At 38.9% G+C, this 18,013-nt stretch overlaps 1 protein-coding gene across 1 annotated transcript in view; it reads right to left on the bottom strand.

Moving 5' to 3' along the window:
* The window catches only part of ENPEP (glutamyl aminopeptidase), an 88,841-nt gene that overhangs the window by 28,117 nt on the left and 42,711 nt on the right, over positions 1-18,013 (bottom strand). The window contains exons 9-11 of the mRNA XM_070390815.1: positions 15,656-15,721; positions 15,137-15,288; positions 8,857-8,936 (exon numbers count right to left, since the gene is read on the bottom strand). Of these exons, the coding sequence (XP_070246916.1) occupies positions 8,857-8,936; positions 15,137-15,288; positions 15,656-15,721 (298 nt within the window). The remainder of the gene's footprint in view (positions 1-8,856; positions 8,937-15,136; positions 15,289-15,655; positions 15,722-18,013) is intronic.

The raw sequence follows: 18,013 nt of genomic DNA, 5'->3' as shown, positions 1-18,013 counted from the left end.
TATTCAAGAAACATACCACAGGTAAAGTCAACACAACTCTTCTTGTGACTTGATGTGGATAGTTAGCGGAGGGGAACACGGCTTGTGTGATTGGATGCATAATGATGTCACCGTTAGAGAATAGTGGGAAAGGAATCAGTTTGGGAGGAAAGATAACTTTTGTTTGCAAGGTCTGGAAGATATCCAGGACTCCTTAGTTTTTCATAATATATATTTGTACCCTCTTCAACAAGACAATACGTTTCTTTAGGACCTTTCAGAGTAGGCGCTTGACAAATTATAAACTTTTACCTCACTCTTGTAGTATTTGTCTTACTTTGTCATTCTCCCATGGACAAGTTGTTAAAAGGAAGTTAATCTTTTGGCAACTGCACCCTTTGAATGTTTGTATCAGGAGGAGAGCCTCTTGCTAAGCACAGAGCCATGTGTTGCAGGAGAAAGAGCATGGGCTTAACGAGTCTGACAGATCAAGGATAAAGTCCTTACTCTGTGACTTACTAGCTGTTTGATCTTGGCCAAATCACTTGACCTCTCTGTGTCCCAGTTCACCACGAGGGAAACAGGGATAAAATTCCCTCACAAGGCTGTTGTGAAGATTAAATAAGATAACATAGTAAAGTGTTGGCCATACAGATATATGTCCAACAGATGGTAGCTCTCCCATTATTATGAAAGGGGATATGCCTCCGGTTATATAAATAGCAAAGCAAATATAAATAACATTGAGAAGTTCCTGGCAATCCAACTAAATGCTGCAGTATTTTAGTGTGCTTTACATACACCTAGTGAAGCCTGTCTAAAGTTACTGTGATTTTTCTCGCTTTATAGATGAGGAAGCTGAGATCCAAGAAATTAGTAGTTAGAGACTTCTGCAAGAAGCAAGTAGTTCATGCTTCTTGCAGAAGTTGTCAACAGCAAAATGCTGTTGGGTTGTTTAGTGACATAATGAATAATTAGAAGTAAAATACTGATCCTTATTCCAGATGACATATATGTTACATTATGTTTTTATCTTGTGTGTGTGTGTGCATCTTTCAGACACATGCACATACAAACACACAATACACATCATAATAGAACCTTACTGTTTTTATGACTAGCAATCTTTTTCATTTGAAATGATATTGTGGCCAAAACCAGTTTGGCTCAGTGGATAGAGCGTCGGCCTGCGGGCTGAAAGGTCCCAGGTTCGATTCCGGCCAAGGGCATGTACCTGGGTTGCGGGCACATCCCCAGTAGGAGATGTGCAGGAGGCAGCTGATCGATGTTTCTCTCTTATCGATATTTCTAACTCTCTATCTCTCTCCCTTCCTCTCTGTAAAAAATCAATAAAGTATATTTAAAAAAAACAAAAAAAAAACGAAATGATATTGTGAACACCTGTAATGTAATTGTTTTATATACATGAAAATGTAAATTTAATGATCACATACTCTATCCCTCGGGTTATGAATTACTTTGTTTTGTTCCTTGCTAATTTTATGCACAAAAGTGTTGAATGAATTATTTCTAGGTACGTGTTCTTTCTATAAATTTGTTATTCTTTTCTTCTATTATTTTTCTAGATGGTATACTAGTAGAAGATGAATAATTATCTTTACAAAATTTCATGCAGAGGTTATTTAATTTCAATCCAAATAGATTTCAATAACAGGGCACACATAAATTTTTTTTCATGTACTATTTTATATGAATATTATAATAAACTTTAGACAACTAGACAGCTTGTAATAACCTAAGATCGCAGAAAAAGAAACACTTTTTTGTGTGTGATAAAAATGGTGTGTTACAATACTTATGTGAATTATTTTTTAGTGTAAAATGAAAGTATATCTTATTAAATTTTGTGTATCACTTAATAGTAAAAAAGCTGAAAGATACAAGGGTAGTGCTTTTGACTAATGACATACAAATTGTACTAGAAAGCTAAAAAGTTTGAGTACAATGCACTATCAGGATTTGGGGTCAAGAAGAAAATTTCAATCTCTGGAACTAAGACTAACATGAAACATTGTAAAATGGATTACTTATCCCTTTGCGGTAAAGTTTTTAACAAGTTACTTATTCGAGAAAGTGTTGATTCTGTCCCTTCCGAATTTCAGCACATGGCCTAGAGAATGTCCCAGAAAAGAAAGGTGTAGTATTAATATGTATTATATAATAAACAGGAATCTGGAAAAATGCAACCTGACTAGGATGATAAAGGATTATCACTGGCAGTGGTTTTGATGAGGAAGAAGACATAATTGCAAAGAAGAGTTAGATTGTGAAGATCTGTCAATGTGTCTCCAGTCAGCCCAGGGAAGCAGGTGCCCAAGTGAGCTGGTATATATGTTCCAAGTCTTTTGACATAGCTGTTCCTATAGAGAACAGTATGTGGCAAAGACCTGTTAGTTACCTAGCACACTGTTCCCTTTTCCTTCTGGGTACACAGCTACACAATATTTATTAGCCTCCTTTGCAGCTAGGTGGCAATATATGATTGAAAACTGGCATAAATGTGGGCAAAAGTAATAAATGCTCTCTTAGACCAGGTCCCCCCATTATCTTGCTCTGTCATCTGGCCAAATGCAAAAGATTCAGCAGGTAAGTCCAAGATGGGGGGTGAGGAGTGGGAGAGAGCAGTGGAGCCATAAGAAGAAAGAAAACAATTTCTAAGTCATTATTTGGGGGAGAGCCACCTAGGAGAGATGGCAGGTCAAGAACACCTCCATTGGACTATTGCATGAATAAGAAATTTTTATTGCAGAGTCACTACTAATAGCCTTTAAATGCCATAATTAGACTCCTCTGTTTAATGCAACATGTAAGACTATCACAACTTGAAATCTCTCAAATAATTTATCAACACTTCTCCAAGGAGGACATACAGATGGCCAAGAGACATGAAAAAATGCTCAAAGTCACTAATCATCCGAGAGATGCAAATCAAAACGACAAAGAGATACCATCTCACACTTCTCAGAATGGCTACCATCAACAAATCAACAAATGACAAGTGCTGGTGAGGATGTGGAGAAAAGGGGGCCCTAGTGCACTGTTGGTGGGAATGCAGACTGGTGCAGCCACTGTGGAGAACAGTATGGAGTTTCCTCAAAAAATTAAATATGCAACTGCCACCTGACCCAGTGATTCCACTTCTAGGAATATATCCTAAGAAACCCAAAATACCAATCAGAAAGAATATATGCACACTTATGTTCACAGCAGCACAATTTATAATAGTTAAGATCTGGAAACAGTCCAAGTGCCCATCAGTAGATGAGTAGATAAAAAAGCAGTGGTATATTTATATCACGGAATACTATGCAGCAGTAAAAAAAAAAAAAAAAAAAAGAATCTCTTACCCTTTGAGACAGCATGGAGGGCCCTAGAGAATATCATGCTAAGTGAAATAAGTCAGTCAGAGAAAAACAAGTATCACATGATTTTACTCATATATGGAATCTAAGTAACAAAATAAACGTATGGACAGAGTGGATCCAGAGACTCAAAGTATGAAAGAGTGCAGAATCTTGGGGGAGGGTTGAAGATTAACCCATGGGTGGGAGGTAATCAACTATGAACCTTGTATGCATACATGTATGGCCCATGGACACAGACAATGGGGTGGTGGGGTTTTGGGGTGGGAGGGCGCGGGCAGTCTGAAGGGGGTCAATGGGAGGAAAAAAGAAGACATATGTAATATTTTCAACAATAAAGAATTATTGAAATAATAATTAAATAAAATAATTTATCTACCTTAGTTCTCTCTTGACCCTAATTAAGTGAACTTTCTTCCTGGAAGAGATAACCTAATTGCCTGACAGGAGTATTCTGGTTCACTTTGGCAAGTATATCTTTAGTTCTATAAATTAACAAATAGCATTCTCATATACTTGACTTATGTGACTAAATCTTACAAGACTTTGTTGACCAGGGCTGAACTCATGAAACTGAGCTTCTGAACCTGCAACAATGAAGCATTAATGCTCCAATCAAGATTCAAACATTCCATGAGGCTCAACTTGAAAGAATAAAGAAAGCCCGCTGCCCTCGCTGGTTTGGCTCAGTGGAAGGGTCCCGGGTTCAATTGCAGTCAAGGGCAGGTACCGTGGTTGCAGGCTCCTCCCAGGTCTGGGCCCTGGTCAGGGCTCGTGCAGGAGGCAACCAATCGATGTGTTCCTCTCACATCGGTATTTCTCTCTGTCTTTCCCTCTCTCTTCCACTCTCTCGAAAAAACAATGGAAAAATATCCTCTGGTGAGGATTAAAAAAGAAAAGAAAAGAAAAGAAAGTCTCTTGTTCGCTCTTTGCTATTAAATTTAAAAATATATTCCCATCATTATTTTGAGATGAAATATTTAAATATAACTACTATCAAATTTTAGTAATATCCTATTTATATGACAGTCATAATTTGGTGACTTAAACCATCCAGAATGGATTCTCAAACTTGAAAGAGTTATGGGCAGTCATCACAAGGTCATGATGAAGGATTATGCCCTAGATCAGTGATGGCGAACCTTTTGAGCTCGGCGTGTCAGCATTTTGAAAAACCCTAACTTAACTCTGGTGCCGTGTCACATATAGAAATTTTTTGATATTAGCAACCATAGTAAAACAAAGACTTATATTTTTGATATTTATTTTATATATTTAAATGCCATTTAACAAAGAAAAATCAACCAAAAAAATGAGTTCGCGTGTCAGAGGTTCGCCATCACTGGCCTAGATCCTCTCCTAGACCCTATGTGTTTAGGAATTCCTATTTTAAAGTATTATGTTTTAACAAGATTGATGATCTGATTCATGTGATAGGCTTCAATTCTTCTAGAAGTTAGAAAGCAGCAGATTAGAAACAAAAAGGTGACAGACCACTAAATGTAGAGGCACTTACAAAAGTCAAAATAGGAGCTACTAAAGAGAGAAGCATAAAGCCTACACAGGTAATGACTAAAAGAACAGCAGTATGGGGGCAGACAAGCCTTCATTATCCAGTGACTTACTCAACTCTTAGTAAGTGTTAGCGCTTGCATAGCTTGCATAGCCCCTTGCTGGTAATAGGGTGGGCAAGGGACAAGTAGCATGACATGTAGTTTGTATCTTCAAGGAGCTTGTAATTTACTTAAAAAGAAAAAGCCAACATATACAACTTAAACAATAATTACATTGTTTAAAATATAAAGTAATAAAAATAAGGATTAATAAAACTGACAGCGTAAAATACACTATAGAAGGCAAGAAGAGACATTTTTCGGGGCAGGTTAGAGTAACCAGAAAAGCTTCTGTGATAGAGGCTCCCCTCTTTTGTTATATATTGCATGTTTATTTTTAATGTTGAAAATACTATGTAAAGCACAAATGTAAATAAAAGGCTCTGGGGGAAGTCCCACTCTAGCCTGGGAAATTTCTGACTGATGACTCATCATAGAAACCTAGAGGAGGGAGATAGGGCTGGTAACCTGAGCTGATTACCCATTCAGTACACTCAGGACTTGATCTCCTCTCTGCTCTGAGCTGAGAGCCGAAAAAGTCCCTGAACAGGAAACAGGAACTTAGTGCATAGCCTAAGAATGGAGCCAGCACTTTGAAGTAGGAAGAGATGTCTAGTTTGCTGCTGGCTAAGTGACCAGTTATGATTTTGAAGTTCAGATAAAAATAGGTTTTGTCATCAAAGCTCTGTGGACATTAGAGCTTATTAATTCATTGATGGAGTCACTGATTCACTCAATAAACCACTACTATGTATCTGTAGGAGATATAGAACACACACACACACACACACACACAAATCTCCATTTCCTATAAGAATATTCTATGGGAAGGGGAGAGACAGATAAGTCAATAGCTATAGCAAAACAAAACAAAACAAAAAATACAAACAAAAAAACAATACAAAAAAGTGCTAATTGTAATGACAGAAGGATAGAATTGCTATAAGAGCCCTCTCTGCTCTCTCACCTTCATACTAGCATTTTCTGTCCAGGGCACAATTCCTGTCCACCCTTGGTCAAACCTATCACCCAGTTAAAATCTACAGTTAGCTCCCCTAACTGTAAGCCTAGATGTCTTTTTTAAGAAAAAATACGTTTTTACTGATTACAGAGAGAGGAAAGGAGGGGGAGAAAGAGAGATAGAAACATCAATGATGAGAGAGAATCATTGATTGGCTGCCTCCTGCACGCCCCACACTGGGATCCAGCCCACAACCCGGGCAGGGAATTCTCTATGCCTTACCAGGGAATTGAACTGTGACTTCCTGGTTCATATGTTGACACTCAACCACTGAGCCACACTGGATGTCTTTTTCTTTAGTTACCTTTCCAGAGCCCCCAAATCTGGCCCAGTGCCTCTGCAGTGAGCGCCCCTGGCTATGGCCACAGGAGGCACTTGTGACACAATGTTCTATTTGCCTGCTGACCTGTCCACTCCCTCCCTAGACAGTAAGTGCCACAGGATGAGGACTGTGCTTTTCCCACTTCAGTGCTGTCTCCATGTCTACCCCTGTGGCTGGCACTACGTTGTCCTCAGTAAATACTTGCTTGAAATAACTAACTAATTAATTAAAGATAAAATTCATCACTCAAATATCCTTTCTAATATGCATGTAATGCATACAAAAGTGTTTATTGTTGTTAACTCTTGAAATTTTATGAATCACTTGAGTAAGCTTTAGTTATCTGAAAAATTCACCTGTGTGAAAATTCACTCTGTAAACATGATGGGTAAATTGTGTCAGTGTAGATGAATTATCCATGCTATTAAATATGTAAACAGGTTCTCAAGCAGCTTCCAAGACATTTCTGCAACCCTCAATTAACCAAAACAGTGATTGATGAGGACAATATGTAGCAATAGTTAAACCAAATCCATTGAAAACTTCCCAATGGAACCCTAGCCTCACTCTGCCTTTAATCAATGCTATTACACATTTTTAAAGGTTTTTTTTTTTTTGATTTTTCATTTTCCTTTGGCAAATGTGCTTATGAGAAAGAAAATGGTCAGAAGACAATTTAGAAAAAATGAGCATTGGTACTCAAACACAACATAATCATTAAATACCAAGACAAAGTGGCATTGATCTGGAAATTCTGGAGGAATTCAAGAGAACTGCTGACCACAATAACTAAAGTAATTGTTAGCATAAATGACCAAAAGAAAGTTTTGTTGTAAAAGCTACCAAAAGGGATCTTAGTTCAACAATTGCAAAGTTGGTCGAGATTATATTTAAAGCAAAAAAAAAAAAAATCACAAAAGAACTTACAATGAAAGAAAAAAATGCCAAAGTTGAAAATAACTTATCGTATTCACACAAATGTTTATAGCAGCGTTGTTCATAATAGCCCAAGGTAGCAACAATCCAAATGCCCATCAACTGATGGGAAGATATATAAAAGGTATAGTGATATCACATGAATATAATTTGGCAATTAAAAGGAATGAAATACTAACACATGCTATGAGATGGATGAACCTTAAAAACATTATACTAAGTGAGAGATCTGATCACAAAATACTACATATGTCATTCCTTTTATATGAAATCTCTAGAATAGGCAAATATATGAAGACACAAAATAGGTTAGTGGTTGCTTAGGGTTAGGGGTACAGGAGGAGAGAAGGGTTAACAACTAAAGAGTACGGAATTTCTTTTTGAGATGATTAAAGTGCTCTGAAATTGACTGGTTATGGTTACATGTATCTAAGAATGTAATAAAAACCATTGGACTGCACCCTTTAAATGGGTGAATTGTAGAGCATGTGAATCATATGTCAATAAAGCTGTTTTTTTTTTAATAAATAATCTACTGGAAATATGGTAAAATTTTACTTACCAGGGGAAATAATACCTAATTAATTATTTAGAATATTTTGCAAAAGCAAATAGGCATATGCAAATAAAGAATAGGTGGTCTACTTTTATGCTTAAGAAGCCACTTGCTATTCTGATACCAAGTCCCAGTGAGATGGGGTGAAGAAGAGTCTGTATATCCTGTTCTATGTCTCCTTCAGGTTTGTGCTAGATAAGAAATGGCTTTGAAACACAAAATAAGTACAGTGGAAAAAGTATAAAAAGCAGGATCCTTCTGGGATGGGTGCTAAAACATGCCTGATCATTATTTTTTCAGTGATTCGGAGGAGACAACAAGTGATAAAGTTTCTTTGTTTTTATATAACCAAAATCTTTCAAGAAAGAAAAAGACAAATCATTGGAGACAGAATACAGAAATATATTGCAAATCAATTTAAGTGAGAAGAACAGTCACAATTGAATTTTAACATAGGCAAATGCCAAGTAATTCATTTAGGGAGATGGATAGGTGGATGGATGGATGGACGGATGGAGAGTGACTTGAGCTATTGATGACAATTCACAGCTCATAAAAGAAAATTTTAAGTAATTAAAGATTCTAATAGGTTGATTCGGGGAAATTATATGTCTATTTTAATGACAGCATTTTAAAAATCAGGCTTGTTACATAACATTTTAAGAAATTCAATGGCTTACTAATCTGATATAAAGAAAAAAGGAAAGGAGGAAAGAAGGAAGGAAAGGTGGGAGGGAGGAATGGAGGAAAGAAACGAAGAAAATTTATAGATTGGTCTTCCAATTGTTGGGTATACGACCCTTCTCCTTTGGATATGGGTATTTATTATTGTGTCAGTCATGATAAATCATTAAAAAGAATATTTCAATATAGAAAAGTTCTCATTGTTGTAGATAAGAATTTGAACTCATCAATAAATTATTTAAGAGAGCTCTTTTAGCTGAAATTTGCATCATAAGTTTCATCTTTACTGTTATTTTTTACATTTATATTAATTTAATGTGCTATATTAATCCAAAGAAAAAAATAAACCAATTGATATTTACCTCCTGTTTCTGACCTATTGTAGAATGTAATACTTGAGCCACTATCTTCACTCCATTTAACTGGAATATTCCATGTGTAACTAAAGTAATTTAAAAAGAAAAAATAACTTTTATTACTAAAAAAATAAAAACATACCCAAAGTAAACATAATTTTAAAAGCATCATCTCAGATCACAATGGCATGAAGTTAGAAATCAACTTACAATAAAAAAACAACTCAAAAACACTCAAATACATGGAAGCTAAATAGCATGTTAGTAAACAATGAATGGGTTATCAATGAGATCAAGCAATAAATTAAAAACTTCTTGGGAATTGATGTCAGAGAGGAAGGGAGAGGGAGAGATAGAAACATCAGTGACGAGACAGAATCATTGACTGGCTGCCTCCTGCACACCCCACAGTGGGGATCAAGCCAGCAACCGGGACATGTGCCCTGACTGGGAATCAAACTGTGATCTCCTGCTTCATAGGTCGACACTCAACCACTGAGCCATGGTCAACCACTGAGCCACACTGGTCAGGCTAAACAGCAGTTTAAAATATGTCCAATCTAATTTGCTAGAATATAAAACAACTATAAAATAAACAGTTTATAGTTAACAGCACAATCACAGACTTTATTATATTGATTTTTTGTCACCTGATAACAAGTCACCTCTATGTTTCAATGGATTCATATATTAAGAGGAAAGGGTGGGGGAAAAAAGAAGTTTTTGCCATCATAAGTTTTTGCTTTCCAAAATAAACGAAAGATAAAGAAGTATATACAGACACACCCTGACTGATCTCATTTGGTCTAGGAACTCAGATTTTCCTTTGTTTTGGTGAGAACTATTCTTTTTCAAAACCTGGATTACAGTCAGATATCCAGTTTCTCTGAATCTCCTTTACTCTGGGAGAGCTGGCTGTCTGAGAGTCCAGGAGGAGAGGCCGGGCATGGGCCTCCACAGGCGAGCACCCCGCTAATTTAATAATTCTCAGTTTTCTTCCAGGCCTTGGACAGAAAGTACTTTTTTGGCTGTTTGAACATTAGTAAACACCTAGCTGTGCTGTTAGGGTGACTTCATTCCCAAAGCTCTGAACTGGAAGCCAGAAAACAGGTTCTGCTACTCACAGCACAGAGTACCTGGCACAGAGTGGGCCTACAGAGATCTGCATTTCTCTAGACACATGGCTACGAACAATATTCTAAGAGGGGATTGTCCTTAGCAAATTCATCCAACTCAATCCCCTGAACATTGTTTATTCTTTACTTAGGAATTTTAGCTCAGCCTAATCTTTGGAACATCAGGGCAGCCAATCACTCCATCGTCTCTCCCATCTCTTTACAGAACTGCCCTCACCACCTCCCTGTCCCACTCCTGCCCCTCTTATCTGTCCTCACAGTGCAGCCAGATGGGAACTTTGAAAAATGTAAATGTGATCCGCCACTTCTTCCCTTAAAGTCCTCGAATTTGAGCACTATTGTTCAAAATCTTTAACGTGGTCTGCATGCCAGGCCTCTGCCTTCCTCTCCACCACTTTTCCGGGGGCCTCTCAGCTGCCCAGTTCCTAGGAGCCAGACTACCTGCATTCAGATCAAGGCTCCATCACTTATATGCTATGTAACCTTGCATAAATTATTGAATCATTTCCTGCCCCATTTCTCATGTTATAAAAATAAATCATAAAGTATTTAAAATAGTGCCAACTACTCAGAAAATGCTCAATGAGTGTCGCATATTATAATGCTCCTTTCTAACTCCAGAGCCTTCACACATGTAATAGTTTCTGTTTTGAACAACACCGATAGCCAAACCTCCACACCCATTTACTCAGTTTAAATATCCCTTCCAGAAGAAAGAACGTCCTCTGTAGCCCTCCCTACCCCACCACCCGTCCTGACCCACCCATTAGTTCAGGCTCAGCCTATCAGTGGATACATATGACAGGAGACAATAATTACTGTGAAACTTTCCAATGGAAGCCTGTTTCAAAAGCGACAAATACTTTTAAAATTTAATATCAAAAGGCTCCAGCAGTATTAAATTTGGTCAAGTAATTTGCTAGGACATAAAACAGTAAGTATAACGAAAGGAGATTACAGTTATTAAATGAAACACTTTCTGACACAACTTCACACCCTCTAATTCTCCTTCCTCATGTTATCCTAATTGCTACTGAATAATTGATCTGTGGTGACTTATATGTGACTATAAAATAAGGCCAATGAGACTATTCAGAAAGAGACAAAGAGGGTGAAAGGTCTTTTCAGTGGTGATCAGAGGCCACTGGAGTTGGGGTGGATGCAATCTATGTTAAGAAGCTGAAAGAAGGAGTAATGAAAATTAGCATGGGTGACATTGGAACGATATCCAAGGGGCCAGGGCCACACTGTGTTGCTCCCATGTAGCCGGATCCAGTCTAGGAAGAGGCCCAGCTGGGTAACAGGGGTCTGGAGTGATAATGCCAAAGGGTCACACCGGGGGCTGGAGGTCCTGAGGCCCTGAGGTCCTGATTTTCTTCTCTTCAGCTGGGAGTGGTTGACACTCCATAAACATATGTAAGAACAACCATTCAGTTATACGGAAATAGGATAGAGTATTAAGGCTTTTGTACAAGTAGTATTTATGCAAGTGTGAACCAGCAACCTTTCGGTACATAGGATGATGCCCAACCCACTGGGCCACACCAGCCAGGGCTCAATGCCTCTATTTTTTTAACTCACCCACAAGAGAGGGTGATTTAGTTACTTATATTACTTTTTCTTCTATTCCCTTTTTAGCAGTCAAAATTTAATAAAGTAAAATTATTATTGTTATTAGACTTTTGTAGGTTACAATTGTTCCTGTAAATAATATACTCATTCTGCTATTTTTATTTCATAAATGAGCATTGACACTCTCTCCTAACTGGGAAAGGATATCTTGTGGAATGCTTGCAATGAACTAGCTTGGGGGTGGGGTTGGGGGTGGATAGAATATAGTATTTGTTGATTTCCATTAATGTGCATTATGTCCAATTATTGCAAGCTACCAGCATGATGTTACTGAGGTAGGACGGGAGCCAGCGCCAGCACATGACTGAATTAGCATCCCACACTTCTTCTACCTTTCTCTCCTTTCCAGTTCCTTTCTTAGGTCAGCAAATATTTTCTGATGACAATGTTGACTATTTATATTTACAATCTACTCTGCCACCATAACAAAATCTCTATATTTGTTATCCATTGGTTGATTGTAAATAACGTTTGTGAAATTATACTATACTCATATTGTTAGCCAAGAAGTGTGTTGGAGTTACATTCCCTTCTTTATGGTCTAATTTCATGGTCCCTGAATCATTTAAATAATATTTCCCCCAACACCCTAATATAAAGGTCAAGTGGACTCCTTTTTTATTGTGCTTTATCAGTGGCATGAAATTATTTCACCTGCTTCATTTTTTTCAATCACAATTGTTACATATAGCCATTTATCTATCTTTCTATTTATCTACCTATCTCTATCTATCTATCTATCTATCTATCTATCTATCTAAGTATTTTTCTCTTTGTAGTTGATCTAACCGATGGGCCTTCACCAAGTCCTCAAGTTTTTCTATCTTCCCATTCACTCTTGTTCCTGGAGATCACCTGCCTTACCCCAGTCACCTGCTCTGACTCTCAACACTGAGCCCCCTGATGCTTGTGGGCCTGTATTTCCTTTCATGGCTTTCCTAGATTGGATGCACTGTGTCCTGGATACCATCTCTTCCTTTTTTATTGATGTACTAGAGGCCCGGTGCATGAAATTCATGCACTGGAGAGGTGTCCCTCAGCCCAGCCTGCACCCTCTCCAATCTGGGACTCCTCGGGGACATTTGGACATCCCCCTCACAATCTGGGACCACTGGCTCCTAACCACTTGCCTGCCTGCCTGCCTGATTGCTCCTAAGCGCTCCCCTGATGGCATGATTGATACCTAACTGCTCCCCTGTGGCCCGATCACCCCCAACTGCCCTCCCCTGCAGGCCTGGTCACCCCAACTGCCCTCCCCTGCCAACCATCTTGTGACAATGTGGGGGTGGCCATCTTGTGACAATGTGGGGGCGGCCATCTTGTAATGCCATGGGGGGGGGCCATCTTGTGATGGCGTGGGGTGTAACCATCTTGTGACACAAGGATGTGAGGGTCAATTTGCATATTATCTCTTTATTATATAGGATTCATATTTTTTTCTCTCTCCTCCAAGTCCCCTGGAGTGTAGCCTTAATAACTTTCAAAGAAGTGCTGTGTGGAAAGCACTTTCTGGAAATGTCTTCACTGTGCATTTTTGCATTTGGTTTACTTTCACTGGGTAGAGAATGAAAGGTTGAAAATATGTTTTACTTCACCATTTGAGATTGCTCCATTTTCTTCTTGCATTCAGGGTTGCTGTGAAAAAGACTAACGCCACACTAACTAATGTATCCTTGTTTTCACATTTTTTTGAAGTAGTAGCTAGGCATGTGTGTACTCAACACAAAAAGGCATGCACTCCATGGGACCTTTTCATCAAAACCCTGATGTCCTTCATTATTTCTTTGATATAATTTGCCGCTCAAGTTTCTCTGTTTTTTTTTTGTGTGTGTGTGTGAGACTTCTACTAGTTGTGTGCTAGATTTTTCACATCTTCTCTTTCCTATTTGCCAGTTCTATGTGTGTTTGTCTTATATTTTTAGAGAATTCCCCAAATTTATTTCTAGTTGGTCTATAAATTTTCTACAACCAAAAATTTAATCTTCCAGAGACCTTTTGTCTTCTCAGTTTGTCCTTTCAAAGACATTCTGCTCTTAGTTAATGGGTATAACAGTTTCTTTGATCTCTCTATTCTGTAAGTTCATTTTCTGTTTCCTCAATTATGTTTCTTATAGAGACAGATTTCTTATTTGTTCACATGGGATTTTACCTTTTTATGCTTTTAGATTCTTTTCTCATGGTTTTTGAGGCTTAATTGTCCATTCATATTTAAGAAAGGACTAAATTGATTATTCTTGGTGTTTTGTATGTAATCCCTCTACTGTTGAGAAGGGAGTATTATTTTTGAAAGTCTTCTCTACTGAACAAGAAGTCTGGCTGCGAGCTCTATGGATGAATGAGTCGTGCAGATAGCTGCACCCATCCGTCCTGCAAATGCCATCATGAGGGATGCTTTACACTGGATGTCTCAGCCTAAGGGAAATCCTTAGCTCTTCTCCACTGATTAAGTCCATTTCTTTCGGGGGAAAAAGCCCTCTGGATTTTTGCCTTGGGTCATTGACAGACTTCTGAGAGCTCTGTACAGAGGAAAGGAAGGCAGTAGACAAAGGGAAAGTGGGAGAGGAAGTCTGAGGGTCCAGTGTCCTGAGTTAATTTCAAATCAATTGCCCTGTTTTCAGCCTCACTTGACACTCCTACTCTCCCCCTCCCCCCGCTCTTCATGCTTTCATTCTACCTCAAATCTCTTTTTATTGGCTGCATCTTCCTCAGTTTGTTTTTTGTCAATATTTCTCCTGCTTTTTGTCCTCTAGAATTCTATGCTACATATAACCTCTTCCCTCCATTTTCTTTACTTTTATGAGTTTATTTCTTTCAGCACTTCTATTTCTCTGTTCAATAGTTTCTGGGAAGAAAAGGATGTAGGTGCATTTTGAACCTGGAGATCACTGAGCTATTTTTAAATGCCTTTGTTTCCCTAAAGACACCACCCTATATAATAAAAGCCTAATATGCTAAATGTCTGGTCCAAGTGTAATATGCTAATGATATGCTCAAACGCTCACTATAATGTACACTGACCACCAGGGGTAGATAGTCAATTGATTGGCCAGTTGCTATGACGTGCACTGACCACCAGGGACCAGACAGTCACTATGACATGCACTGACCACCAGGTGGCAGATGCTCTGACCGGTACGTTAGCTTGCTGCTGGGGTCCGGCCGATCGGGTCTAAGCGAGATTGGCCGAGCACACCCTGGATCCCTCCTGTGGTCCCTTTCTGGCTGGCCAACCTCCTGCATTCCTCCCCGGCCCCAATCATGCACCAGTGGGGTCCCTCAACCTGGCCTGCCCCCTCTCGCAATTGAGGACCCCTCAGAGGATGTTGGAGAGCTGGTTTCGGCCCTATCCCGCAGGCCAGGCCGAGGGACCCCACTGGTGCATGAATTCGTGCACCGGGCCTCTAGTGCTTTTTATATTATCACCCATCAATCTTGTACCGACGAGCAAGACCTAAGCAAATGACCAATATTTCCATCAACTTTCTGCTTTTCTCTTGAAATGCATTATAGATCCTTACCCAAGCTCTGAATGTGGCAGAGACGGATCAGCTTTTGGGTCCAATAGAAAGCGTTTCTGTTTGATATTCTTCATATCACTCACATCAAGGACAGGATAACCCATCTGTTTGGTCCAGGTGTCCATCACTTCTTTCACTGGCTGATTACTTGCCTAAGGTTTAAAAAACATGGAGAATAATTAACAAATAAGAAATAAAAGGATAGCCAAACCGGTTTGGCTCAGTGGATAGAGTGTCGGCCTGCGGACTGAAGGGTCCCGGGTTCGATTCCGGTCAGGGGCATGTGCCTTGGTTGTGGGCACATCTCCAGTGAGGGGGCGTGCAGGAGGCAGCTGATCGATCTCTCTCATCGATGTTTCTAACTCTCTGTCCCTCTCCCTTCTTCTCTGTAAAAAATCAATAAAATATATATTTTTTTTTAAAAAAAGAAATAAAAGGATAAATAATGAGATAAACAAATGGTTAATAAACTATTTATTAATAAAACAAAGAAGTACTTGGGGACATACTCTTCCTTACCTCTTCAAGTGCTGCCCAAAAATCCGAAGTTTTTGCATTCTCAAATTTGTATCTTTTCAAATAAATCTGTATGTGAAAGAAAACAAATACTTTAGGAGTCAATGTTTGCTTTCCTTATATTTCCACAATATGAGCTGAACCCTTAGACACATTTCACTCGGATGTATAATATAGTGTACCTGGAATGAAAATCAAGTGATACACTGTATGAAAAGTATTTTAACCTAAAAAACATTGGACAAACAATAACTTATTTGTAAAACATAAGAAATTTTTTTTCTTTAATCCTCACCAGTGGATATTTTTTCCATTGATTTTTAGGGAGAGTGAAATAGAGAGGGAAAGAGAGAGAAACATCGATGTGAGAGAAACACATTGAGTGGTTGCCTTCTGCATGAGCCCTGACCAGGCTCTGGGCCCGAGGAGGAGACTGCAACCAAGGTTTGACTGGAATCGAACCCAGGACCCTTTGGTCCTGATGCTCTATCCACTGAGCCAAAACAGCTAGGGAGAGACATATTTTTTCTTATTAATGAGTTTGTTCTTTTTTTTTTATCGATTGCAATTGTGAACAAGAGAAATAGTTTCATTTTTTTCAGGACAAACAATATAAGATAGACAAGGGGAGTGTAGTGTTCAGCAAACAGTCAACAGTTCATAACACTTCTGATCCACTCTGAAGAGAAAGCCATAATTCTGTGATCTTTATTTAATGGTGTTAACCTATCCACTGCCTGCTGCATCCCATATCTTCACTTATAGTGGTGTTTTCTCATCTCAGACACTACATGACCCCATCATACACATGGGTGATTGAGGTGATAATCAAAAATAAAACAAGTGTGCTTGGCTCTAAGCCAGGGCTCTGCGAACAAAATTATTTCTAAATTTTTAAATGGCTGAAAAATACTTTTGTATAAAAAGCTATATAGTGAGGATTTTAAGCGTTGTGGGCCATAAAATCTCTGTTGCAACTACTCAACTCTACCTCCAAAGCAGAAAAGCAGCCATAAATAACATCTAAGTGAATGAGCTGCCTTCCAATGAAAGCTTATTTATGCACACCGATATTTGAGTGGCACATAATTTTCGTGTCATGAATTAATCTTCTTTAGAATTTTTTCAGCCATTTAAGAATTTAGAAATAATTTTGCCTGCAGACCTTACAAAAATTAATGGTAGGCCAGATTATGCCCACAGACAATAGTTTGAAATGAATATACAACCTTTTGATTGATGGTGGTGATGGTGGTGGCGGCGGTGGATACATTGGGGAAATCATTCACTTTAAAGAATAAGTCTTCAAATATTTTTAAAATACAAAATTTTAATTAGAAGACTTCCCCTTTTGGCAATTCTATTTACAAAATCTCTCCATATATGAGTTTTCAGATAAGTGACTTATCCCTAAATTCCCAGTCTTCCCCTAACCTCTAACTGAGCACCACGGGTGGTTCTCCAGCGCACCTTGCAAAGTTCTCGCTGTATCGCTCCTTTGCCACTCTCTAGGGTTGTCCCATTTAAAATGTGGGGGTCTTGGCCTGGTTGGCCAGCGTGGCTCAGTGATTGAGCATCGACCTATGAACCAGGAAGTTATGGTTCATTCCTGGTCAGGGCACATGCCTGGGTTGTGGGCTTAATCCCAATAAGGGGTGTGCAGGAGGCAGACAATCAATGATTCTCTCTTATCACTGATGTTTCTATCTCTCTCTTTCTCTCCCTTCTCTCTGAAATAAATAAAAATATATTTAAAAATGTGGAAGCCTTTGATAAAAACAGGAACTTCTTGCCCTAGCTGATTTGGCTCCATGGATAGAGCGTTGGCCTGCAGATGGAAGATTCTCAGGTTCGATTCCAGGCAAGGGCACGTACCTCGGTTGCAGGCTCCCAGCTCTGGTTGGGGGCATGTGGCAGGCAACCAATCGATGTGTCTCTCACATCAGTATTTCTCTCTGTCTCTCCCTCTCCCTTCCACTCTCTCTAAAAGTCAATGAAAAAAATATCCTCAGGTGAGGATTAAAACAAAACAAAACAAAACAGAAACTTCTTAAATATTCTCCGAGCCTTCAAAGAAAATAACTAGTGGTTGACTTTGCACATATATTTTTCACTCTAAGTTGTTAAAATTTTCAAGAGGTGCTGTACCTAGGTCACATTATCTTCTACATTCCTCTTCTTTTCAGGCATAGAGAGATAGAACAGTGTTAGCAGGACTGTTCCCAGAAGCCTGAAAGGGCTGAGGCCAGTTTGGAATAGGGCCTTCACGTTTGCTCTTCTGGCTAGTTCACCGGTCAGCACTGCCACCGGAGGGCAGGCAAAGGCAAGGAGAAGAGATGACAGGCACATACTCTAGTGTCA

Source organism: Myotis yumanensis, unplaced genomic scaffold, assembly GCF_028538775.1.
Source record: "Myotis yumanensis isolate MYYU_CA2020_CCGP unplaced genomic scaffold, mMyoYum1.0.hap1 SCAF_1, whole genome shotgun sequence".
Taxonomy (NCBI): domain Eukaryota; kingdom Metazoa; phylum Chordata; class Mammalia; order Chiroptera; family Vespertilionidae; genus Myotis; species Myotis yumanensis.
This window is presented reverse-complemented; position numbering and strand designations above follow the sequence as displayed.